The sequence below is a fragment of the Protopterus annectens genome, chromosome 11.part0 (genome assembly GCF_019279795.1).
Source record: "Protopterus annectens isolate FY-2018-M chromosome 11.part0, PAN1.0, whole genome shotgun sequence".
Lineage (NCBI taxonomy): Eukaryota > Metazoa > Chordata > Ceratodontiformes > Protopteridae > Protopterus > Protopterus annectens.
This window is the reverse complement of record NC_056745.1, coordinates 123603655-123629780: the sequence shown is the minus strand read 5'-3', so window position 1 is coordinate 123629780 and position 26126 is coordinate 123603655. Positions and strand designations below refer to the sequence as shown.

The following is a 26126-nucleotide window of genomic DNA, read 5'->3' as shown; positions in this document are numbered from 1 at the left end:
CACACACACACAGAGCTAGTAAACCTTTGCCAACCTTTTCCAGGTATGCCCCCTTCTGCCCAAACTGTAACGTAGTTCCCCCTTCCACCAGTCTCTTCCTTATAAGCTACTTTAAGGCCCTTAACAAAGGGTGTCCAATCTTACTGCATAATGCTACTGTTAATAGAAATGGTAGTTTGACCAACAGCAAGGCTATCAGGAGTGGCCTGCACAGTGTCACCAAACAAATAAGCAAGTACTCCCAGAACTTAAATATCTATAGACACAGCAGCCACAATGAGAGGTTTAAATATATTTAATAATAATTAATAAAAGAACAAGAAAATACTCAGTATATACTTACAGTTACATCAGAGTTCAAAATCACAGGAAATATTTAAAATAAATAACATTGCAGGCAGTCTCATATAAAAAAAGAAAAACATCTAAGCTAAGCTTTGCTATATTCCTGACTGTATCTAAGAGAATTACTGTACCCTAATAACTTGCTTCAGAGCAAGCACGGCAGATGTAGTGAGTGGATCTTGATGTTATCAGGTCAAAGATAAAATACAGAATACCATTCTCTCTCTCAGGGAGTTCTTAAATTAATATCTCAAATATTACTGCTGGGATAGCTTGCAGAATGACAATTTCTTGCATTAATATTTGACCTCTGTCTAGTGCAGGTAAATGGATATTAACTGTTGTTTTTATGATATTAATTTATATAGATATACATTTTCACATTTTTTTCTAAATATCTCAACAACTAAGTAATACAGACAGAACTCCTTAGCCTCATATGAAAGCTCTTAGATGAATAAAATATTGCTGACAGTATGTGTGTAACTTGACTGGTTGCTTAGATATTGTAAGTTGTTTACAAAACATTGCAAATGTAAAAGTTACTGCGTTTACTCTAACTTATAAAATTCAGTTTATGACCTTGAATCTAAAGAATATTACCCACTATAGAGTTTGCCATCTACACTTTCTTTCATAACCTCTATGTTTCCAGAGATATGAACATTTGTTTGAAATGTGAGGACATCATTTAATTCTGTCAAAAAGCTTAGGCACTGCCCAGGCACAGTGCAAACTTCTTGAGCTCCATTGTTAAGACACAGCTCTACACTGGCACCCTGGTAACATATGAAAAAAAAAAAACAAAGAAGAAACGACTTCAGCAAGGAATGTCGACACTTAAAATTCCAGAAGACAGAATGGACCAATAAGCAACTAGAAATATCAAAGAACAGCTAAGCAAAATGGTAACAATGATGAAAATGGTAGAGGCGATATGCAGTACTTGAAATGGAACTTGGAAAATTGGCGATTATTCATTAAAACACACCAGGATGGTCAGTAGCAATTACTGCTGCTGATATAATCTGGGCTGACCAACACACCAGGATGGTCAGTAGCAATTGCTGCTGCTGATATAATCTGGGCTGACCTTATAATGTGAGACCTCTTTATTTTACTAAGAAATAAATGTTGGTGTTAACTAACTTGTTCTTAAGAAGATACAATTTAAAAAAAAGGCATAATGCCCATAGGGGACTTATGCCTACACACCCCCCAAAAGGACTGCAAGGCACTTAAAACTGTGTAAAGCAGGAGGTGCATGGCGGTGGCAGCGCCTTTGCAAGATGTGTGTGTCCATCTTTCAGTGACATTAAATCAGTTAATACCCATAAGATTTTCAATTTTTTATACTTAAACCTTCTTAAACTATTTAAAGTTTAAAAAGCACAGAATTGGAATAACAAATAAAACACTTACTGACAGCCCGATCAGGTGGTCAGTCAAATCGACACCTTCCAAAGTATGATGATGAGACTTAAAGTAAACAATCACCAGAAAATCATAAAGAAAGCCTGGTCAAAGACAAACACATGCACCAAATACTGGGTCACAAAAACAGAGGACCACTTAGAGGAGTGCTTAGAGAAAGAAGTGAATTGCCTAAAAACTATCCTCTACGATCATGAACATAGGGTCACAAGAGACAGCATAAAAATAAAAGGAATACAAGAATGAATACCCAAAAGAACTACCAAAATTCTTTAACAACCTAATTCAAAAACACTGGCATCTACCCAAGAGTCTTGCTATAGAAACCTACAACAAAACAGGGTACCTTTCCGTTAAACCCCCTACTACTTTGCGTTGCTGTGTTTTGCCGGTATTTCACTGGCAGTTTGCACTGCCTTCTTTCCTACAACACTGACAAAGATGACATAAAAAGAAATACACAAAGAAGGTTAAACCCCTACCACTTTGCACAGCTATGTTTGGAGCATGTTATGTTTCTAGAAAGCCAGCCCGTTTTTACACAGGTTGTCCTTTACAGGAGCTTTCCTTGCATTTTCAGCTTTATCGGGTAGGTGGAGTACTGTTTTGGCTATAACCTACACCAAAAAAAAAAAAACAGTGACAGAAGCTTACACTTCAGAGAAATTGTTTTATTTTACTATTGCTTTGATTCTGTTTTAATAGATGCTGTGATGTGGAAAAGTAGCACATGTTAAACTCGCTTGTTAAAAGAAGCACCAATATGAGATGTGGACAAGGGAGTCTGTCGTAATAAGTACATTCCAATGTTTTGTTAAAGTAGCTGTTAGCAGTTGCCTTTTTTTTCCTGTTCATAATTGTGCTTAGAAATAGGTTAAACCTGTAAGATGTGCAGTATGTAGTAATGTGATGCAAGTTAAACTGTGGTGAAATAACTCTTTTGAGAGGCACTAGGTTAAAATATGGCAAAACAGAAACCGCGTGAAGTGCTTAGAGTTTATACAAATTGTTTTATTTCAGTATTGCTTTGATTCTTTTGCAATACATGCTATAATGTGGAAAAGCACCACATGTTAAAGTCGCTTATTAAATTAAGCACCAGTTTCAGATTTGGACAAGGAAGTCTGCCCTAATAAGTAAATTTGTACGCAAGGAGATACTGGCAAAACACAGCAGCGCAAAGTGGTAGGGGTTTAATGGAGAAGTACCCAAAACAGTGAAAAGACTTGGGCATAGAGATTCACAAAGGTATATCCTCTGATAACTCTACACGCGCAGAACAAAACAGTTTCTCATCACAAGAAGAAACAAATTCAGAGGCTCTAAAGGAAAAGGAACTGAATTCATGCCAGATTATTTATCTAAGTTTCAACACCAAGAAAAAAAAACTATTTGCACACTGAGGGATAAGGTGTGGCAAAGAGGAGTCCAGATTAGAATCAAATATCCAGCATTCTTTATGCACACTCTGCAGGCTGCCAAGTATATCTGAAAACTACCTGTAGATGCCTCAGACCTGCTACAAAGACAACTACAGGCCAAAATACAAAAAAAAAAAAAAAATTACATCAAGCTGAAACATAATGGGTCAGTTTAAAAAGGATGCAAATCAGCTCCAGACCTAGAGAAGCAAAGTTCTTTAAATATAAGAAACCAAGCTGAGTTCACAAAAAGACTGAGGCAACAGGTTCTTCAAAGAAAATGGGAATCATCAAGCTTGAGCAGCTAGAACAAAGGCAATAACAAACATCCAATTGTGCCAAAGGAACAACTAGAAGGGCACCAGGAGAATCTCCAGAGCAAAGGGGAAGGAAGAACTGGGAACGACACAGAGGCAAGACAAAAAGGGAGACACATACACACACACTACCAACAAGATAAATTGTGATGTCTGAGCATACCCAACAATGTGAAGAGAGCAAGAGCTGCAGCACACATTGCAGTGGGACAAAAAAAGGAACAGCTGGGTTGCAGGACTGGAAGAATGAGGAGGAGGATGGCTCAGACTAAGAAAATACTAAGAATCAATGAAACAAAGAAGCAGACGTCCTAACAAATTAAAAACAAGAACAGAAAGAATCAATTACAGCAGCAGAGCAAAACAAACACTGTACCATTAGCAGCATCAGGGATGTTTAAATCAAAACTTATAAAAGCAGACATGGGTACGATATTAAAAGGTACAATAAATGCCTCTCTTTTTCCAAAATACATCTCTTACTTTAATGAAAGGATGCGGTTTAACAAGACTGTATATTTTATTTTTTCTTACTTATATTTTTAAAACTTTATTTATATTAACATATAAGCATGTTAACCTATCCCTACAGATGGCAACTTTAAGGAAAGGATGAGGAGTGGTGGGAGGGGGCAATGATAAAATGCACACAACAAATGTGCAATATGGAAAGAGAAAGGTACAATATCAGATCCAGGATGAGCCCACCTACTATACAAACAGGATTAAAGAAATAAAAGACAATGGCAATTCAAGCAAGAGAAACACTACGAAGGACAATGCCCTGAAGAAAAAACTGGGTACTCCTTGTGGAAATGGGTGAAGGAGGGTAGCAAAGACTAAACAGAATGAATAAGCAATGCTACACACACACACACACACACACACACACACACACACACACACACACACACACACACACACACACACACACACACACACACACACACACCACTAAGTTAAATGCTATAAAACAAGTAGCAAGTAGGGCTGGGGGTAGACAAGTTAGGAGGATGAGATTATTAGAAGAGAAAAAAAGCTCAGGAAAAAGACTAACTGCAGGAAAAAAAACGAGAGATGGAAAGAGGCTGAAGGAATACAGAATGGACATAAAAACCAAGCCACTGAGAGCGGTGTGCAACTAACCAGCAAGAACTACTAATCAGTGAGGGCAGCATACGTGCCCAAAGACAGGAGGAAGGCAAGGGCAGCATGCGTGCCCAAAGATAGGAGGAAGGGCAGCATGCGTGCCCAAAGACAGGAAGAAGGGAAGGGCAGCATGCGTGCCCAAAGACAGGAGGAAGGCAAGGGCAGCATGTGTGTCCAAAGATAGGAGGAAGGGAAGGGCAGCATGTGTGCCCAAAGACAGGAGGAAGGCAAGGCAGCATGCGTGCCCAAAGACAGGAGGAAGGGAAGGGCAGCATGCGTGCCCAAAGACAGGAGGAAGGGAAGGGCAGCATGCGTGCCCAAAGACAGGAGGAAGGGAAGGGCAGCATGCGTGCCCAAAGACAGGAGGAAGGGAAGGGCAGCATGCGTGCCCAAAGACAGGAGGAAGGCGAGGGCAGCATGCGTGCCCAAAGACAGGAGGAAGGCAAGGGCAGCATGCGTGCCCAAAGATAGGAGGAAGGGCAGCATGCGTGCCCAAAGACAGGAGGAAGGGAAGGGCAGCATGCGTGCCCAAAGACAGGAGGAAGGGAAGGGCAGCATGCGTGCCCAAAGACAGGAGGAAGGGAAGGGCAGCATGCGTGCCCAAAGACAGGAGGAAGGGAAGGGCAGCATGCGTGCCCAAAGACAGGAGGAAGGGAAGGGCAGCATGCATGCCCAAAGTCAGGAGGAAGGGAATGGCAGCATGCGTGCCCAAAGTCAGGAGGAAGGGAAGGGAAGCATGCATGCCCAAAGACAGGAGGAAGGCAAGGCAGCATGCGTGCCCAAAGACAGGAGGAAGGGAAGGGCAGCATGTGTGCCAAAAGACAGGAGGAAGGCAAGGGCAGCATGCGTGCCCAAAGACAGGAGGAAGGGAAGGGCAGCATGCGTGTCCAAAGACAGGAGGAAGGAAAGGGCAGCATGCGTGCCCAAAGACAGGAGGAAGGCAAGGGCAGCATTCATGCCCAAAGACAGGAGGAAGGGAAGGGCAGCATGCGTGCCCAAAGTCAGGAGGAAGGGAAGGGAAGCATGCATGCCCAAAGACAGGAGGAAGGCAAGGCAGCATGCGTGCCCAAAGACAGGAGGAAGGGAAGGGCAGCATGCGTGCCCAAAGTCAGGAGGAAGGGAAGGGAAGCATGCATGCCCAAAGTCAGGAGGAAGGGAAGGGAAGCATGCATGCCCAAAGACAGGAGGAAGGCAAGGCAGCATGCGTGCCCAAAGACAGGAGGAAGGGAAGGGCAGCATGTGTGCCAAAAGACAGGAGGAAGGCAAGGGCAGCATGCGTGCCCAAAGACAGGAGGAAGGGAAGGGCAGCATGCGTGTCCAAAGACAGGAGGAAGGAAAGGGCAGCATGCGTGCCCAAAGACAGGAGGAAGGCGAGGGCAGCATGCGTGCCCAAAGATAGGAGGAAGGGCAGCATGCGTGCCCAAAGACAGGAGGAAGGGAAGGGCAGCATTCATGCCCAAAGACAGGAGGAAGGCAAGGGCAGCATTCATGCCCAAAGACAGGAGGAAGGGAAGGGCAGCATTCATGCCCAAAGACAGGAGGAAGGGAAGGGCAGCATGAGTGCCCAAAGACAGGAGGAAGGGAAGGGCAGCATGCGTGCCCAAAGACAGGAGGAAGGAAAGGGCAGCATGCGTGCCCAAAGACAGGAGGAAGGCAAGGGCAGCATTCATGCCCAAAGACAGGAGAAAGGGAAGGGCAGCATGCGTGCCCAAAGTCAGGAAGAAGGGAAGGGAAGCATGCATGCCCAAAGACAGGAGGAAGGCAAGGCAGCATGCGTGCCCAAAGACAGGAGGAAGGGAAGGGCAGCATGCGTGCCCAAAGTCAGGAGGAAGGGAAGGGAAGCATGCGTGCCCAAAGTCAGGAGGAAGGGAAGGGAAGCATGCATGCCCAAAGACAGGAGGAAGGGAAGAAAGACAGGAGGAAGGGAAGGGCAGCATGAGTGCCCAAAGACAGGAGTTAATGACTCATTAAAGCAGAGTGCGCCCCCAGGCGTTTCTGCAGTTACCTCCAACTGCACCTCTAGGCATCAAATATAGCTTGCTCATATTTGCATTACTAATTCCAAAATCATGCTACATACAAAGTATCAGAATATTTTATCTTGAAGAGTACATGATGGCAATCACAACTGTATTGATGTTTGACCTCTGTCAATGAGTATTTGTTAGAACTGTGAGGTAATAACTTAATTTTTAAAGGCTCAGGCCACACACACTGGGAGTTAAAGGTACACACTCAAAAGAGCCGTACTGGAGGGAATAAGTTAAGAGAAGGGGTGAAGAAGGGGGTATGAGTTGACATGTGAAGGGAAAGATGGCAGGAAAAAAAAAAAAAAAAAAATCACTTTTTCTGGAAAGAAGACTAGGGCAGGAGGCCAGGCTGCTTCTTGATGGGGTGAAACAAAAGTAAATCTAAAGTGACAACTGGGGAAAGTGTAGGCTCAGACACAAGTGTCAGGATACCACAAGACCATGAGCATCAGTGGGACAGTATGAAATGAAGGGGACAAAGCAATTAATGTAAAAAGATCTCCAGGACTTTATTGATTAGAGCCAAATATGGATCCAGGGTAGTCTTTGATGCCCACTTAGAAAACTTTTGTCATTTGTTAAAGTATAGTTTCCTACTAGAAGTTTTGTGGCAGGCCAGAATGATTATTTGAACTCAGGAAGTGAGTCAGGAATGCCTGGCAGTCACAAGAACTGTAGAAGCCATGCAGTGAGCTTGAAGTTTTGAAGATTCGGATGAACCAGTATGTACGGATGGGACAATAGGTCTGGAGCTGGGTCCAGAGTCCAAGCTTTCTGAACTAGATGAGGCCAAAGAAAGGAAAACCATATCTGTTGAGGCCAGAATGAGGCAATCAGAATTATTCTGTTCCTCGACCTATTCACTTTCTTTAAAAAATAGGATATTAAAGGAATCGGGGAAAATGCATACAGTAGACCGGGGGAGACAGTCGTGTAGAAGAGCATCTCTCGGTGACTCCCCCAGAGGGGGAATCAGGGCAAAGTAGCTGCTGCACTTGTTCAGGGGTGATGCAAACAGGTCGCAGCAAGGCTGGCCCCAGTAGCAAAATATCTTTTCCGCTACCAATGGATTGAGAAACCACTCCTGAGGCACTACAATACACATTGTAGCTCCCCAAAATATGCATTGCTATCAGAAAGCACTCAGATGAAATCACCCATTGCCAAACTCTGACAGCTTCTCGACAGAGAGGATAAGATCTGGTTCCCCAACTGCTTGTTGATGTACCACACTACTGGCATGTTAACTGTTTGAATAGCAATCATTCCCAAGGGGAGGGTTTCCTGAAATGCTTGCAACGCTGAGCACTGCCCTCATCTCTAGAACATTTAACATGCAAAGTGGCCTCCACATGGGACCAACTGAATTGGACAGTCTTTTCCAGATGATGCCCCCACCCTATCTGGGGATGCATCTATGGTCACTATGGCTTGGGGTTGAGGGAGAAGAAAGGGTATATGGCCTGGCAAAATCTCATCAGAATGAAGCCACCAACTCAGATCTCTCTTGCATGCATTGGCGATCATCACTAGGTAGGGCACTGGTTGACTTAATAAGGACCATTTAGATGACAGAAGTCACTGAAGAATCCACATGTGATACCTCGCAAGCAGAACCAAGGTGATGGAGGCTGCCATCGACCCTAGCACTTGTAATAGCAGTCTTGCAGGAAACTTTTTTGCTGCTTACAACTTGACTGACTTGCGATCTTATTCTTCGAACTCTCTCCGGAGGAAGACATGCAATGTTTGTGTTCAGCATCACTCCTATGAATTCTAAATGTTGGGTTGGTTGCAGGTGTGACTTTTCGTAGTTTATAGTGATTCCTAGTGAGGAGCAAGTTAGGATGACAGTCTCTTGCTTGTAATAGTAGATATCTGGTGAGGGCAGTTTGCAGCCAGTCTAGGTATGGAAACATGCAGAATCCTCACATCCTGATATGAGCTGCTATCACTGCCTTGTATTTGGTGAACACCCTGGGGGCTGTGGTGAGACCAAAGGGCAGGGCTCTGAACTGGTAATGACTGGCTCCAAGCTGGAAGCGCAGGAATCTTCCAGATCGCTTGTCCATTTTTATGTGATAATACACATCCTGAAGACCTACTGAGCACATCCAATCATCTGTTCCAAAAAACGGCAGTATAGACTGAACTGTGAAGATCCGGAATTTGGTTTGTTGAACAGACTTGTTCAACTGCCTGAGATCTAAAATTGGTCTCCAGTCCCCTCTTTTCTTTGGCACTAAAAGGAACTGTGAGTAACATCCCGATCCTATCTGGTCTGGTGGGACTGCTTGGATGACTTTTGATAAGCAGTTTTTGAATTTCTAAAACTGCTGGCATCCCTGTGACTGGGCGGAATGTCTGGGATTCTTTTCAATTTCTTGGACTCTTCTGAGAAAGGGATACTGTAACCTCCGGTTATAATCCTTTGCACCAAATGGTCTGTTATGTTTATCCCTGCACCAAGCTGCCTGGCTAATCATCCCCAGACTGCCTCCAGATGACGGCAATCAAGCCTCCTTTCCGAAGCCCTGAAAGGAATTACCAGGAAAGGTATCCATGGAACCCTGGTTTTGCAGGCCACTTCTGCCTCATGAACAGTGCCTTCCATCATTACTTCCCCATCTGCCCCATGGAAAGTTGTTGCCACATGAGTGTGAGTGTCCTGGAAAGGCCCTTGAAATTTCTTGAACCATAGCTTCTCACTTCTCTGGGTCCTGAAGTAAGGCCATTGAGGAGTGGAAAAGCATACACCCAATGCAGAAAGAGTTTTGCCATCCTTCTCGCATCTGGCTAGGGTGTCTAACTTTGGGACCAAAAAGGGATGTTCCGTCAAATGGAGCGTTGATGAAAGAAGACTTAAATGGCTCCGTAAATTCAAATAAGTACATCTAGGCATGTCGTCTAATGGCTATGCCTGAACCCGCTGCCCTTGTCGTCCATTCAGCAGCATGCAAAATTAGCTTCATGAATGAGTTGGAAATATAGACTCTAGGGTTGCTAGCTGAGAAGTTACTTTGTCTTGGATGTCTTCAGCTACTGCTCCTTTGACATTATCTGATAGCTCTTTTGTCGGTCTCAAAGTCTCATAAAATGTGCCATGTAATTCAAGGACCTTAGTGCAAAGGTTGATGAAGCATATATGCGCTTCCCAAATCTATCCTGCATCCTGGATTCCTTATTAGAAGGATAGATAGTAGGACTTTTGTCAGCAAGTTCCCTCTTAGTGGCTGCCACAATCACCATAGCATCTACTGGTATTCCCTTCGCCCAATGATGCTGAACCTGAGGGGTTTGACAGGATATGGTTTGGTCTCTTTGGAATTGGCTCAATGGAATCTGGTATTTTCCATGCCCACTGAGCAATCAATTTAATACGACTCAGCGGGTGGAGAGATCCAAGAGGTAACGTGGTCGGGCACAAAAAGCCTCCAGGTATACATATTCCTCTGAGGAAATTTGGAGGGAAGTCCAGCTACCACTCTGTTTTAGGATTTCTAGGATGTCTGCATAACCACAATGAACTAGCGGGATGCTAAATCAACCAGGGAAGCATCGTGGTGAGATCGTTTTCTCTTGTTTAGACATTCTTGGGCTGAACCTTTTATTTTTGTGATACGATTCACCAGGGGTCATTTGCGTATCATTTAGAACAAACACAACTATGTTATCAGTGTGGTGAGATCGCCATACGTTTCTTTTACATTACATGGGCTGATAATATCGACTTGGTAACAATTTAGAACTTTACAGCTACAGGTTGACATTCAGGCGATCAATCGATGGGTTTGCAGCAGGTTTTATGCTTCTCATTTGGGCCTAGATTTTTTTGAATATCTGGCCTTGACTTATGCGATACTGTTTGGGGGACATTTTACATTAATATCTGTGCGAGGGGCATGTGTGCTCAATGTGGTTCTAAACATTAATTTTTCATTGATATGGACATATTGTTGCATATTGGGATGTTAGGACTGGCTTAGCCGCAGGGTTACAATACAACAGCTTGCAGCTTCAGGATTCAAGCAGACTACATAAACTATTGCTTTATGTATGCTATTCTTTAACACTTGGGCAATTTGTTTGGGTTGTCATACTTTTTACGGATGCAGGTATAACAATTTTTTATGTATGTTCATGACATACTGGATAATCATTAGCAGGGGGATGGTCTATTAGATAGAGTTAACTTATGTTTTGGTATTATTAGAGTATTTACACCATGTTCTCTTTAACCTGCATATATATAAATTGAGATATTTTTTAATTGATACAGTCGAACATACTACTAGGCTGCATTCTCATTCATTATTATTCAACACTGATGCATGCTATTCTGGGGCTGCATTTTGTGAAGGTCACATTTTTTGATTTAAAGAATAATAAGGACAGTCATTTATGAATTTGATGACACTTTTCAGCAATTATTTACTATTAATGATCAATGTAAAAAGGGGACAGGCACAATATATTTTTATGAATACTTTTTTGATAAACACTGTTTGGTTACGATTTTCTTGCTCTCACCATTCCAATTGTTATTCCTTGTGGTGGGTTCTCTGTACTTCCACATTTATGTTATGGCAGTCATTCGGGACCTTAGGGGGACATAGCAGTGTGGATATTAGAACCTGTGTTCCTAAGAAACAGATTTTTTGGTGTATGCAGGGGTTGTATCGGTTCTCCTAAGTTTGTATTTAGATTATTACATGTGGTTTTGGTTTTGATTATAGGTGAACCCAGCCTTGCACATAGGAGATTCCATATTAGTTTGGGTCTCAGTTCTTTTCTAATAATAACCTCTTGCTTATTGGTTCATGAATGTCCTGGCTACTATTGTCCCCCAGATTCATTTGTGAATATAAGGTGGATATTCATCCAGTTGTGTGGAGGGTGAACCCAGCCTAGGGACACTGGATGGGTTTGCAAGCAATATTTTTTATATTAAGAAATTGTCACTTAGAGCCTGCCCACTTCTTACTTTGATATATTCATTGCCTTATTGGTTTTCCATTGACTTGACATTGGGGTCCATTTTTACACCCTATTTTTGTCATTACCGGGGGAATATTAACACAAACCCTATTTGGGTCAATTTGCTCCATTTGGACATTGTATTATGGATCTCACTCAACTCCTTAGGGGGTTATCGGCAGATAGGGATGACTTGGGGATTTTTTGGCCTAGGACCTGGGGGGAACAGGGTTGAACCACAAAGTACATGTTCAACAATTTTTCAACAATTAACCAAGAGTATGAGGGTGTTACGAATCAATGTTTGGCACTTAACATTATTTAAAGCATACCAAGTCAAAGGGATTTCTCCCAAGGGATTAAGGGTCAGGATCCAACCCCTAGTAGCCCACCCAGATGATGAACTTCTAGAACAATGGGCCCTTGTACAGCAAAAGGCATCCATGGGCTTTGCAGACACCCTTAATGCACATTATGATTGATCTATAGATTTCAGTATTAGAGAAGTAGCCTCTGTTTGTGACGAAACCCGAAAAGTTGAAGGGCAGGCATGTTATACCACTTGCCTCAACCAGGAATTATCATCTTTGGAAGAACAATTAAAGGACGGGAAAATGAGGAAGTTTCAACGTGACAGGGATGACTATGAGCAGGGCAAACCTTTTGGTCCTAATAAAAATGTCAAATTCAGTAATGGGGGTAGGAAACCCTCCAAGAGTTAGAGACCTAGGTCAATCTTGAAAAAAACTACTAACTCAATGAGTGGAACATCAGCAGATGACTCCTCCTACATGACGGATACTGAGGCACAATATACTGCAGCACCCCCAGCCCCAAAATGTAGGAATTCTGACACCCCTTTAGAGGCAGGGTACAGAGGGGAGGGAGAAAGAATCATCGGAATTAACAATGTAGAAACTTTATTGAAGGTGATGACATGCAAATAGACACTTGTAGCAATGTTTTGAATATATCTTCCAAATCACTTACACTAACTGAACTGCAGTTGCTTAATAAAGGACTCAACTGTGTACCCACTTTCTTTGTTTCAGAATTCTTTAGCACAAGATATTATTGATTTTTGTCATTTGCTAAATCTTAGGTTACATTTTGAATCTCCATCTGCAGTTGTTGACTCTAATATTTTCAAATTTCGGAAGTCGACTTTCACGCCACCCATGCAACACTCAGTCCAAATATTTCAACAGATGGTTTTCAAAGATCTGCATTTTCTGTCCCGGGAACATACCAGGCCTCACAACCTTTTGAGGAAGGAACAGATCATTTTGGATCTACAACAAAATAAGGATTTAGTGATTTGATCAGCTGATAAGGGTGCGGCCATTGTGGTCATGGATTGCTGTAAATATGATGCTGAGACTCAGAGACAGTTGAGTAATGGTCGCTACTATATGTATATGCCCTTGGATCCTGGTCCTAAATTTAAACAACAAACCGACTGATTTTTGTTGTCAGCCAAGGATGAGGGCATTATTTCTCAGTCTATTTTATACCATCTAACTGTCCCTGATCCTAGGCACCAATATTTGTACCGGTTATCTAAAATCCACAAAAACTTATATGATCCCCCCAGACGACCAGTTGTATCTGGTTGCGGATCTCTTACGGAACCTTTGTCACAATTTTTGACAACACCTCCAGCCTCTTCTAAGATATGTTAGAGCTTAGATTCAGGACCACCCAATTTTTGCAGATAATCATGGATACACAACTGGAACAAGGGTGGTTGTTATGCACCCTTGATGTAGCGTCTCTATATACCAACATTCCTCACTGGGCTATTAGCCCTGGAACAGTGGCTTTTCCAGGCCTAGCTCTATCCACCTGGTTTCAACATATTTCTTATATGCCTTGCCAAACAAGCACTCACAAAGAACACCTTTTATTATCACGGCAAGTGCTTTTGGCAGGTACAGGAGACGGCTATAAGCCATTTATGCTGACCTTTTTATGGCTTATGTGGAGGAGCAGTTAATTTATGATGTTATTCACAATTAACATCTTGAGGAAATTGATATATGGAGATGCTACGTAGAGAATTGCTGGATGGTTTGGAAAGCTGGTGAGGGGTACTTGCATGAGTTCATCGTATACATTAATGGTAATAAGTGGGTTATCCAATTTAGGGTCAACTACAACATGGACCAAATTACTTTTCTGGATGTTTTGGTCACCAGAAATCTGGATCACACCGTAGATACCCAGGTTTTTAGTAAGTATCCGCAATACAACTCATTGTTACATGCCTCTAGCTTTCACCCTCCCTACATTATATGGAATATGCCCAAATCCCAGTTTTTCCATATTAGATGTATTTGCTCTCACCCTGATAAATAGCATCATTACAAACAGGGCCTTGTTAACAGGTTCAAGTCCCAGGGTTATAAAACTGGCACAATCCTTACGGCCAGCAATTTGTCCTCTTCCATGGATAGGAATGACCTTCTGAGGTACAAGGACAAACAACTTGGCCAACCTGTACTCAGACTGTTAACCATTTTTAGACGCGATACCAATGTGCTATTGGATCATGTCAACAAACACTAGAATATATCATTAGTGGATGAGAGATTATGGGGCATTCTTAATGACAGATGCCTTTTTTCCTACCGTAGAGGCAAAACCCTGGGTTCATATTTTCAATCATTACAAACAGGGTTTGATTTTGGGGGAACAAGCTCAAGTAACTTTAATGGGGGAGCTGTTGCGGGGTTGCTATCCATGTGGGCATTGTGTCCATTGCTCTAGGGTGGTTAGTCCAAACAGTTTACAAACAAAAATATGGGGTTGTTTTTTTCATTAGGTTTTTTGGTCAGTTGCGGAATGGACTGGGTGATTTACCTGGCCATTTGTACGTGTTCCGCGTTTTACAGTGGGCAGACCTCCCGCCCGGTGAGATTACGGATATCTGAACACCTTAGTGACATCAGGCACAAAAGACCAAACAATGCACTTTTCAAGCACTCTTTGATAACATGCCACAGCCACTTTCAGGTTTACCATTATTGATAGAATTATTGGGGACCGGTCTAATAAAATAGGCTGGCACAATATTTTGAATAAAAAAGAGAAAAAGTGGATTAAACTAGGTGGATTATTCCCACCAGTCTTAAATGAACATTTATAGCCAATCAATCAGCAGGATTATTGTTGTGTTATGCTGTTACGCTTATGAATATTAGGCTCTGTTTTACGGTTTGATTTTCAACACTGAGGAAGGCTTAGTAATTTTGGGCCAAAACCGGTCTGTTTTTCCCTATTTATGCTGGACTAAATGGATAATTAATACAGGCACCTTTTACCTTTGTGTGCTGGCTTTTGTTTTTTGGATTTTCTAAGATGGCTCCAAAGGAGACTTCTTCCAGGGGTGACCCTGAGGAACCTTCCTGTTCATTGAAATCAGAATCAGTAAGCTTTTTCCCCCTTCATCAAAATCAGTATCAGGAAGAATCCTCTTGCACTTCCTCTTCATGGGTATCTCCTTGGTGGGATGAAGAGGACATGACCACCGTGGTTAAATCCTGAGTCTTTTGTGCCTGCCCTCTGTCCCAGGGTAGAGACTCAAGAAAGCTCTGGTCAAGGGGAAGGACAAGATGTGTGGTCCGACAATGTAGGCAAAGAATGTTTGCCTGCAATGGACAAGGCCCTCTCCATGGCCTGGAAGGCAGGCCCCACAGTAGCGGGATGGGAGCCCAGAACTGAAATAGATTCCTTCAGAACCGTGATCCCACCCAGTACAGAGGAAGCTGCCTCCGAAGCTAAAGCCAGCATTAAGCTTACATGTGCAGATGCACTGAAGGGAATGGATGGCTCTGAAAAATCCAGAGTAGAATTATGCCCCCCAAAACCGGCAATGAAGCTTCGACCCTGGGAGGTCTCCGGGTCATACAACCCCGACAAACTCAAGACAGTTATCTGTGCTGGAGAGTGAGCTCTGACTGAGACTGAAACAGTCAAAGCTGGAAGGGTCGGTATCAGGGACTCCAAAGGCTCATCTGGAGTCAGAGGAGGAAGACGACGTGGTGTGGGAAATGGTAAGGTTCCAGAGCTACAAATGCTAGGAACTGAAAAAGAAGGTAATCCCCTCATCATCAGGAGCTGATCCACCAATCTCATGACATTGGATTCTGTTAAGCTCTTGGTGGATCGGACCGAAGAAACTGAAGCGGACATGGGAGAAGGTTTGTCCAGGAAAGGACTTGGAGGATGATCAAAAAAGGGCTATTTGAATGGTAAATACCTTGTCTGGGGCAAATGCTTGAAAAACACCTTCAGTTCCAAGGCAGAGAGAACCGGAGGTTTAGAAGGTACAGAAGCAGGGGAAGTCAAAAGAATAGTCGGTGCCAAAGTAGTCAGCGCAGAGGCCGGCACCTATGGTACACTGGAGATTCAACTTGTTTTCCCACCGGATCCGAGGAAGCTTTTGGAACCATGGGACTCTGCCATTTTAGTAGGTGGTTCTGGCGAAAGCGACAAAACTGAATGGCTCTTCTTAGATTTTTCAAGTTTACTAGAGGAAGAAGTGGCACCTGATTTAGATGCAGATAAGGCCTCCTTGAACTTAGATTTTAGCAAACCTTTCAAAATAACCTTATTCTTTCGGTCTAGTAGAGCCTGATAAAAACTATGGCAGATCGCACAGTCTTCCTGGAGGTGTACTGCACCCAAACAATAAATACAGTGTGTCCGTCTGGGTTTGGGAGCTTTCTAAAACACACACACACTTCTAGCATCTTTTGAATCCAGAAGTGCCTTTAGACTTTTCCGCCATCATGTCACACACACAAGAAAGATGAAAATGAAGCTAGGATTTTTTTCTTAAATAGTAGAAAAAGAGAATAGAAATTCATGCCAACAATGGTACTTAATACCTGAAAAGGTAAAGGAAAGGAAGTACCAACAATGGTACTTTAGATTTACCGAGAGTAAAATATTCAAATGATAGATACTACAGAGGAGCTGGGTAGTGAAATAAGAGAAATACAGCAAGAAAAAAGGGTATAAAGAAAAGGAAACCTACAATTTTTGAGTGAGGCTGTCATTTGAGAGCTCTGAGGAGAGAACACATCTGGCAGTAGAGAGCAGCAAACAAGATCTGTATTAATTTGGCGAGGAGCATTACAAGTACATCTTAGCTCGAGAGAATTTGGAAGGCGCCAGCTGGAATAGCAGCCGAGTTGGTTCCAAGGTTCGGAACCAAACCCACAGTTGAGGATTAAGTGAAGACTGACATCAGATTGTGACATTATCTGCTCTGGTGCTCTCTTCCTTCCAGTTTGCTTTTGCTGTTCATGTTATTCCATTTACTTATCACCTGAAATGGTCCCTGCCATCTTGCTTGGAATTTAGTTTCAGCAGACATAATGTTAATACTTGGTAAACTGCTTTTCAACTCCCCAGAGTCTGGCACTCTTGTTTATATAATCTTTGACAAATGTCTCATACCCTTTGCATATGTTCTTTAAAATACTGGAATTAAGAATTAACTCTATTGCGCAAGTCTGTAAACTGTGATACCACACAAACTGAGTTTTCTCCTCCTCCCAAGCTTTAGGAATATTTCTGATACAGTAACTCAAATGTGCAAACCCTGTTGAAGCTTGGGGGCACCATTCTGAGAGAAAAAAAGGTGGCAGGAAAGTAAATTATCTCAGGTTTTATCACGTTGTTCAATGGCTTTCTGTAGCATAGTCACTTCAGAGTTGTTATTAAACGTGATCCACTTTTGAGGGTGGTATACTGATGGGTTTAACTTTTTTGCTTTAAAATAATGGCAAAGCTGTTTCACTACTCTGGATATAAATGCGGTTCTCCAGTCCACACATTTCTCTTTAGGATTCTTACCCCAGAGAAAAGTGCCACTAGTTCATTAGCTGTTGCTTTAGCGTTGGCTTTATTGAAGCTACTGCATCAGAAAACTTAGTAGCATAGTCAATAATTACCAGAATGCACTGGCAGCCATTAACAGACTAATGGACCTACAAGATTCATGGCTATCTGCTCGAATGGGACTTCAGTAATGTGCACAGATATCAATGGATTTCTGAACCCAGGTCATGACACTATCTTATGACATTCTGGGAAAGCTGCATAGTTGGACTCAATACTTTTCTTTAAACTAAGCAAAGAATCTAGCAGATACTCTCATTTTGGTTCTGTCCAACCCAAACTGTCCTTCCAGAATGTGTCTATGTTCCATTTTCATCACAAAGGCTCTGGAAGTCTTTTGGACTACAATTTGGAGTACACCTCTATTTTATTTTTCATATTTACTTTCCCTGTATGACAAGTCATTCTTTAGCTCAAAATATAGGCAGGGGATGGGGCCAATCTGCTCATCTCTTTCTCCTTCTCATTGAACTGCATTTTCTATGGCTCTGCTTAATGTGCTTTCCTCCCTGTGTTTTTTTATTGCCTATGTGCAATTCTGCTAAGCCGGGAACACATTCATCTAGACACTGACGAATACAGGTACATGTGATTTTTCTTCTTACTTCTTCTGCAAAAGGCAACCCATGCCAGCCACTTTCTTCTGCTTTTATTTTTGGAATTCCTTTACTTTTACCTCGGTAATATCTCTGAATAAAGTACCTACCACTGACGGCCCTGTTTCAGACTAGCACTATGTTCTGACATTACAGTGGGAAACCTATGACTATGTTTAGGTTCTCTTTCTTCTCTTAGCGAGTTTATCACTATGGGTCTTCCCCTTGCTGTCTTCACACAAACATCCTTCATTAATGACTGGACAAGGATCCAGTCATGCTTTATCAGTTCTTCCCTTTCAGCTTCTCCACTGACTTCTTCCACTACCTTAACATCTGGGGTTTTCAGCAAAGAATCAGTACCAGGTTTCTGATAACAGTTTCTTTTATCCCTTCTAGTCAAAGCTAAATTGTAGTTCCTTTTGAAGTCCCTATGCACAGCCCTTTCTCTATCACAACTGTGCATTTTTTAACAGTGTAGCGGTGGTGCAGCGGTAGCATTACCACCACACAGCAAGAGGTTCTCCCGTTCAATTCTCGGCTGGAGTGCGGGGAGTGCCTTCTGTGTGGAGTCTGCATGTCCTCCCCACGGTTGGGTGGGCGTTCAAAAGACATGCGTAAATGGGTGTGCCTTCGTTGAAGGTTGAACGTCGAGCTGGCACCTCAGCGTTCATGAAAATCTACTGCCAATCATTAGCAGACCGGAGTTCCGCTGTGGCAACCCCTAACCGGGAAAAGCCAAAAGACAACAACATTGTGCTGTTGTTACCTGCCAACTCATTTTTACTACTAAAATACTCAGGATTGTACATGTTTGACTGTATGTGCTAGGCTGCTGCTGCCCCCCCCCCCCCAAAAAAAAAAAAACAATAGGGTATTTTATAACCACCGATCATCTGTGTTCCCTTGCTCGCATTTGCTGCAGTAAACTTAACTAGGGGGAAGTCCTCACTTACTATGACATGTTAAATTAAGTACTAAAGCTGCATCATATGTAGTACTTTACCCATGAAATTCTTAATTTCATTTGTTACAGGATACCCTTTCCTGTTTCAATGAATACACATTACTTCCACCTTCCTTCTATAAGTTATTTTATGTCTACAGACATAAGGATCTATAACAAGTATGACCATGCTCAAAGAATCTAAATATCCTCTAGTCCTTGCTCACCCACTATTATCACACATTTGGCTGATTTAGTAGTGGTCCAGAAACAATATGCCAATTCTACTGCTCTAGTGTTACTTCATCTCATTCCATTGGTACATTTTCATTATCAGCATACTAGTTAAAAATCATACTCTTTGATAGGCACAGCATTCATCATCATCTTTCGGCTTTTCCCATTAGGGGTCGCCACAGCGGATCATCTCTTTCCATTTCTTCCTATCCTCTGCATCTTGCTCTGTCACACCAACCGCCTGCATGTCCTCTCTCACCACGTCCATAAACCTGATCTTAGGCCTTCCTCTTTTCCTCTTACCTGGCAGCTCCATCCTTAGCATCTTTTTCCCTATATACCCATCATCCCTCCTCAGCACATGGCCAAACCAACGCAATCTCGTCTCTCTTGCTTTGTCTCCAAACTGTCTAACATGAGTTGACCCTCTAATATACTGATTCCTAATCCTATCCATCCTAGTCACACCGAGTGCAAATCTTAACATCTTTAACTCTGCCACATCCAGCTCTGACTCCTGTCTCTTTGTCAATGCCACTGTCTCCAACCCATATAACATAGCTGGTCTCACTACCCTCTTGCAGACCTTCCCTTTCACTCTTACTGGTACCCGTCTGTCACAAATCACTCCTGACACTCTTCTCCACCCATTCCACCCTGCCTGTACTCTCTTCTTCATCTCTCTTCCACACTCACCATTACTCTGAACTGTTGATCCCAAGTACTTAAACTCGTCCACCTTTACCAAATCTACTCCCTGCATCCTCACCATTCCTCTACCCTCCCTCTCAATTACACACATATATTCTGTCTTAGCCCTGCTGACCTTCATTCCTCTGCTCTCTAGAGCATATCTCCACCTCTACAGAGTCTCCTCAACCTGATTCCTACTCTCACTACAGATCACAATGTCATCTGCAAACATCATAGTCCACGGGGCCTCCTGTCTGATCTCATCTGTCAACCTGTCCATCACCACTGCAAATAAGAAAGGACTCAGAGCTGATCCTTGATGTAATCCCACCTCCACCTTAAATGGATCTGTCACTCCCACTGCAGTCCTCACCACTGTCACACTACCCTCATACATATCCTGTACCACTCTTATATACTTCTCTGCCACTCCCGACTTCCTCATACAATACCACAACTCTTCTCTAGGCACCCTGTCATATGCTTTCTCCAAGTCTACAAAGACACAATGCAACTCCTCCTGACCTTCTCTGTATTTCTCCAATAACACTCTCAGAGCAAACATTGCATCTGTAGTGCTCTTTTCTGGCATGAAACCACACTGCTGATCACTAATCATCACCTCCCTTCTTAACCTAGCTTCTACTACTCTTTCCCATAACTTCAAGCTGTGACTGATCAGTTTTATCCCTCTGTAGTTACTGCAGCTCTGCACATCACCCTTATTCTTAAAGGGGTTGGGAGGATGGCCTAATGGGTAAGGTGTTTGCTTTACAAACACAAAGTGCAGGGTTTGAGTCTCACAAGGGATAGTAGAGACTTACAAACAATTATCGCAAGGGCAGTTAGCCTAGGTGAAAAGTGAACCAACTATGAACCCTAACTATGAAGATAGGTACCAAAACACTTTCTCCACTCCTCAGGTATCCTCTGACTTTCCAAATTTTCATTAAACAATCTAGTTAAAAATTCCACTGCCATTTCTCCTACGCACCTCCATGCTTCCATTGGTATGTCATCTGGGCCAACAGCCTTTCCATTCTTCATCCTCTTCATAGCTGTCCTTACTTCCTCCTTGCTAATCTGTTTCACTTCCTGATTCACTATCCCCACATCATCCTACCTTCTCTCTCTCTCATTCTCTTAATTCATCAGCCTCTCAAAATACTCTTTCCATCTACTCAACACACTCTCCTCTCTTGTGAGTACCTTTCCCTCACTATCCTTTATCACCCTTACTTGCTGCACATCTTTCCCAGCTCTGTCCCTCTGTCTAGCCAATTGGTACAGGTCCTTTTCTCCCTCTTTAGTGTCCAATCTCTCATACAACTCTCCATACGCCTTATCCTTAGCTTTTTCCACCTCTCTCTTTGCCATGCGCCTCATCTCCTTATACTCATGTCTACTTTCTTCATCTCTTTGACAATCCCACCTCTTCTTCGCCAGCCTCTTCCTCTGTATACTCTCCTGTACTTCCTCATTCCACCACCAGGTCTCCTTGTCCTCCTTCCTCTGTCCAGATGTCACACCAAGCACCTTTCTAGCAGTCCCCCTTACTAGTTCTGCTGTAGTTACCCAGCTATTCGGTAACTCTCCACTGCCTCCCAGTGCCTGTCTTAACTCTTCCCTAAACTCCACTTCACAATCACCCTTTTTTAACTTCCACCATTTAATCCTTGGCACTGCTTTCACACTCCTCCTCCTCTTCTTGATCACCAACGTCATCCTACAGACCACCATTCTATGCTGCTTAACTACACTTTCCCCTGCCACCACTTTACAGTCTCTAATCTCTTTCAGACTGGCCCTCCTACGTAGGATATAATCCACCTGTGTGCATCTTCTTCCACTCTTGCACGTTACCCTATGATCCTCCCTCTTCTTAAAATACGTATTCACCACAACCATGTCCATCCTTTCCGCAAAATCCACAATCATTTGACCTTCTGCATTCCTCTCCTTAACACCATACCTACCCATCACCTCCTCATATCCTCTGTTCACTTCACCAACAGGCCCATTAAATTCCGCTCCAATCACTAGTCTCTCACCCTTGGGTATACTCACGCCAACTTCATCCAACTCACTCCAGAATTTCTCTTTCTCATCCATCGCACACCCAACTTGTGGAGCATATGCACTAACAACATTCATCATTACACCATCAATTTTGAGCTTCATAAACATCACTCTGTCAGACACTCTCCTCATGTCTAAAACACTCTTGGCATATTGTTCCTTTAGTATAACCCCTACCCCATTTCTCCTGCCATCCACACCATGACAGAACAATTTGAACCCATTTCCTAAACACCTGGCCTTACTTCCCTTCAATCTGGTCTCTTGCACGCACAATATATCAACCTTCCTTCTCTCCATCATATCAGCTAGCCCTCTTCCTATACCAGTCATACTGCCAACATTCAAAGTTCCTACCCTCACTGCTACACTCCTAACCTTCTTCCTCTCTTCCTGCCTTCGCCCTCCTCTTCTCCTTCGGCCAACAGTAGCCCAATTTCCGCCAGCACCCTGTTGGCTAACAGTACTGGTGGTGTACTAAATCAAAAAAAAAAAGTAGCAATGCAACTCTTTTTAGCTAATAACTTTTAACTTGCAACATATCTGTCAATACTCTTTTGGGTCACCCTGAAAAGCCCGTCTAAGCAAATTACTTGGGAGTGTCCTTTTGAATTTATAAACTGCTAAAATGTTTTATATTTGACTTACTACTTCTTGTTTTACTGATGTTCATGTCCACATATGATTTGTGTGTGTCTCCTGCCAACTGAGAAGACATTTTGACCCAGTCAGACTGAGCTCAATTGTGCTACATGGCAAACCTCTCAAAAGCAACAAGCCATGCTTCAATGTCATCACTGTTACTCATTTTAGTGATTGGTGGGATCTGAGTTTGTGTATCATGGAATAAAACATGGTAAAGTTTAATCTTTTTGTTGTATTGGATTTTATTTTTCTTGTCGTGCAACATATTCATCTATGGAGTAGCTGCTATCATGTGTACTTGCTCTTGGAGGCTGCCCACGTATTTATTAATACTCTCAACACTTCACCTGAAGGGCCACTATATACTGACCCATGTTCATGTTTACCTATTCCAGAGGCTCTGTGAATTTATCCATTCTGCTCAGAGAACTGAAACAGCTAATCAGTACAACAAGGCATTTTTCACACTCTTTTCTCATGGGATAGTTAACTTGAAATGTTTGTGCAATTCCATGCTGTGAAACAGGAACAACAGATTAGCACAAGTTGGTATACTGATCACATTATGCCCACTAAAACCATCAGTGTAATATACAGCAAATACATGGTGACTGTCTTATTAATTAAAATATACTTTACTTACAGTGAAGAGACAAAATTTAATGTATTCAGTGTTAATCTCCAACAAAACTCATACTCCTGCTCAATACACTTTCCAACTGCATACAATTCACCTTGAGTTTATTTAGAAAGTCTTAGCAGAGAAAATCAAGAATGCCTTGAAGGCCACAGTTGAGGCAATTCAGCTTAGATAATACTGCTGGTACATCTGCAAGCAGGCCCCTGGCATTCTGAGTATCCAAAATCAGGTTTCTTCTGCTCCTTGGCTCCTGGTAAGTCACTGCTTCTTCTGCTCAAGATTCCCCAACAGTCCATATTCTTGGTCAAAAAGCTGCCGCCTTCATCATAGACAAAGTTCTCTGTCATTCATGAGCAGGTTTCAGATGATTCACATTAAGACCTCCTGTTACAGATTTTTACGACCATACGTTATATATACATATGCACACATCACTGGCTTGTACAGTATATGGTGTATATGTTACATATCAGTTTACCAATCAGTGTTTCTGATCTCTAAAACAGTCACTATGTTACAGTGTGTGCGTATGTATGTATGCATAAGTAATAAAGATACACCCATACACACACACGCACAGATTTCATTCGTGTGTGTCTATGCACATATATATATATATATATATATATATATATATAATACATACATGCATATACACACACATATAGATATATAAATACACACACAATATACGACATGGTAATAGGGTATGCGAAAATCTTTTATGACAAACCGTATACAGGATTTTTTTTTTTGTTCCCTCCAGCCAATCCTGAACCTAAATCCATGGGGCCATGCAACACCCACCTACGTAATTATTTTTCAGGAATGACGGTTAAAAAGTGGAGCTTTAGAGGCCATCACAATTCAAGGGCTTTTTTTATATAAATATGCCCTACCTGCTGCTCCACTCCTCCTGCATTCCTTACAGCTGACTCACAGTGACGTCAGTTGCAAGAGGCACATCTACAATCCAGTACAGGTGTTTGTCTGCACAGCACAATAAACTGTTGCCAGTGTACTACAAGCCTAGTGATATACACAGTGAGGGTTCCCTGAAAGTTAATTCACACCATCCCAGAAAAAAGGCCATCAACCTCTCAAAGACCCCAACCTGGGGCCTGCCTATATCTACACCACTAATCTAGCACAAAACCACTGAGAGACCTCCTTCATTACCCAATCCACAAACCCTTTTTCCCATTTTTGCACATGATGTCGGAGTGTCACTTCAGCAGTGACAATCATTTACAGCCAATGTTCACACTACCGGGTGTCTAGCTTTGCTGTGGTGGTTCTTCCATTACAAACACACATTCACACTCACACCTATGGCCAATTTAGTGTGTCTAATCCACCTACTGTATTGTCTTTAGAATGTGGAGGGAAACCACAGCGCCCAGAGAAAACCTATGCAAACATAGGGAGGACATGCAGACTCTACACAGAATGCACCCCAGCTGAGTATCAAACCACAGAACCTCTTAACTGAAAGGCAACAACACTACCTGCTGTGCCACTATGCCAACCAACTGACGGCCACATACAAGTAACTCACAAACATGGTGCAGAAGTCTTCTCTCACTATCTACTGCCTTGTAACAAAATACAAGTTAAACTATTAAATCCTCTCAATAGCAATTTCTCCACATCCTCTGGTACTAGGAGCCAGTTAATGCAATATAATTACTCTTCTTCATGTTTAATTGCATAATGGAACATTACATGTGCTCATAAACAATTCATTAACTGAAAAAGAAAACTAAACAAATCCTAGATCTATAATAATGCCTCTCAGAGTACTGTTGAAGTGTGATTGTGTACATAAGTCAGGCACGCATGCAAGCAAATACTCAATTACATGCTACATTCTATGAACTTGTATCATCAGATAAACCTTTGTAAAGAAATGAAAGGTTATTTAAAATATACATTTCAGTATTTGTTTTACCTTCTTCAGCTGTGCTTCTACTTTGGCACACTCCTCCTTCTTCTGTTCAAGTGTTATTTCAAGTGTTTTTAGTTTGGAGTCTTTTTTCAAGCCAGCTGAGGCAAGAGAAGAGGCACGCTCTTTAAGATCAAGTACAGCGGCCTATGGAGGAAAAATAAAGAAAAATCAGTTTTAAAAGTTTTGAAGTTTTCTTAACTGTCTTCCTGATGGCTCACAAATATTCAACATAAGCAATTGTAAACACATTATTCAAATGTACTACCACTGGCATTCGAGAGGGAAAGAGGACTCGAGGGACAACCACTTCTGAGGCTCCTACAAGAACTCTGATATTTATCACACGTACATTCAAGTAGAAATACCAATTCAGTTTTTAAATGGGAAAAGTTTGCTTGAATCAAAGGCACCAAACAGCCCATCTGTAACTGTTGCCAATATGAATATTTTGCCTAGTACTATAAACAGTGTTAAAATCTGTTCAGAAAGATAAAGATAAATTTGCTTTCAGTGCTTAACGCAGAAAGGTTATACACCTAGCTTAAAGCATATGGTAACAGAACTATAAAAAATGTAAAAACAATACAAGGCTGGCAGCAAGGTAGGTGTGTACAGAACTGTGCCCCTCTGCAGTGATACAAGCTACCCAATAAAAAGGTATAAACTAGCAACATTTTAGTAATGTGCATTAATTACGTACACATTGTAGGCATGACACATATCATGCATCAGAGTTGCACACTTGGTGAGTTGGAAGCC

At 42.3% G+C, this 26126-nt stretch overlaps 1 protein-coding gene across 1 annotated transcript in view; it reads right to left on the bottom strand.

The window, feature by feature from the left end:
• Positions 1–26126, bottom strand: part of ERC1 (ELKS/RAB6-interacting/CAST family member 1) — a 3640161-nt gene that overhangs the window by 2308171 nt on the left and 1305864 nt on the right. The window contains exon 16 of the mRNA XM_044087500.1: positions 25371–25511. Coding sequence (XP_043943435.1) covers positions 25371–25511 — 141 coding nt within the window. The remainder of the gene's footprint in view (positions 1–25370; positions 25512–26126) is intronic.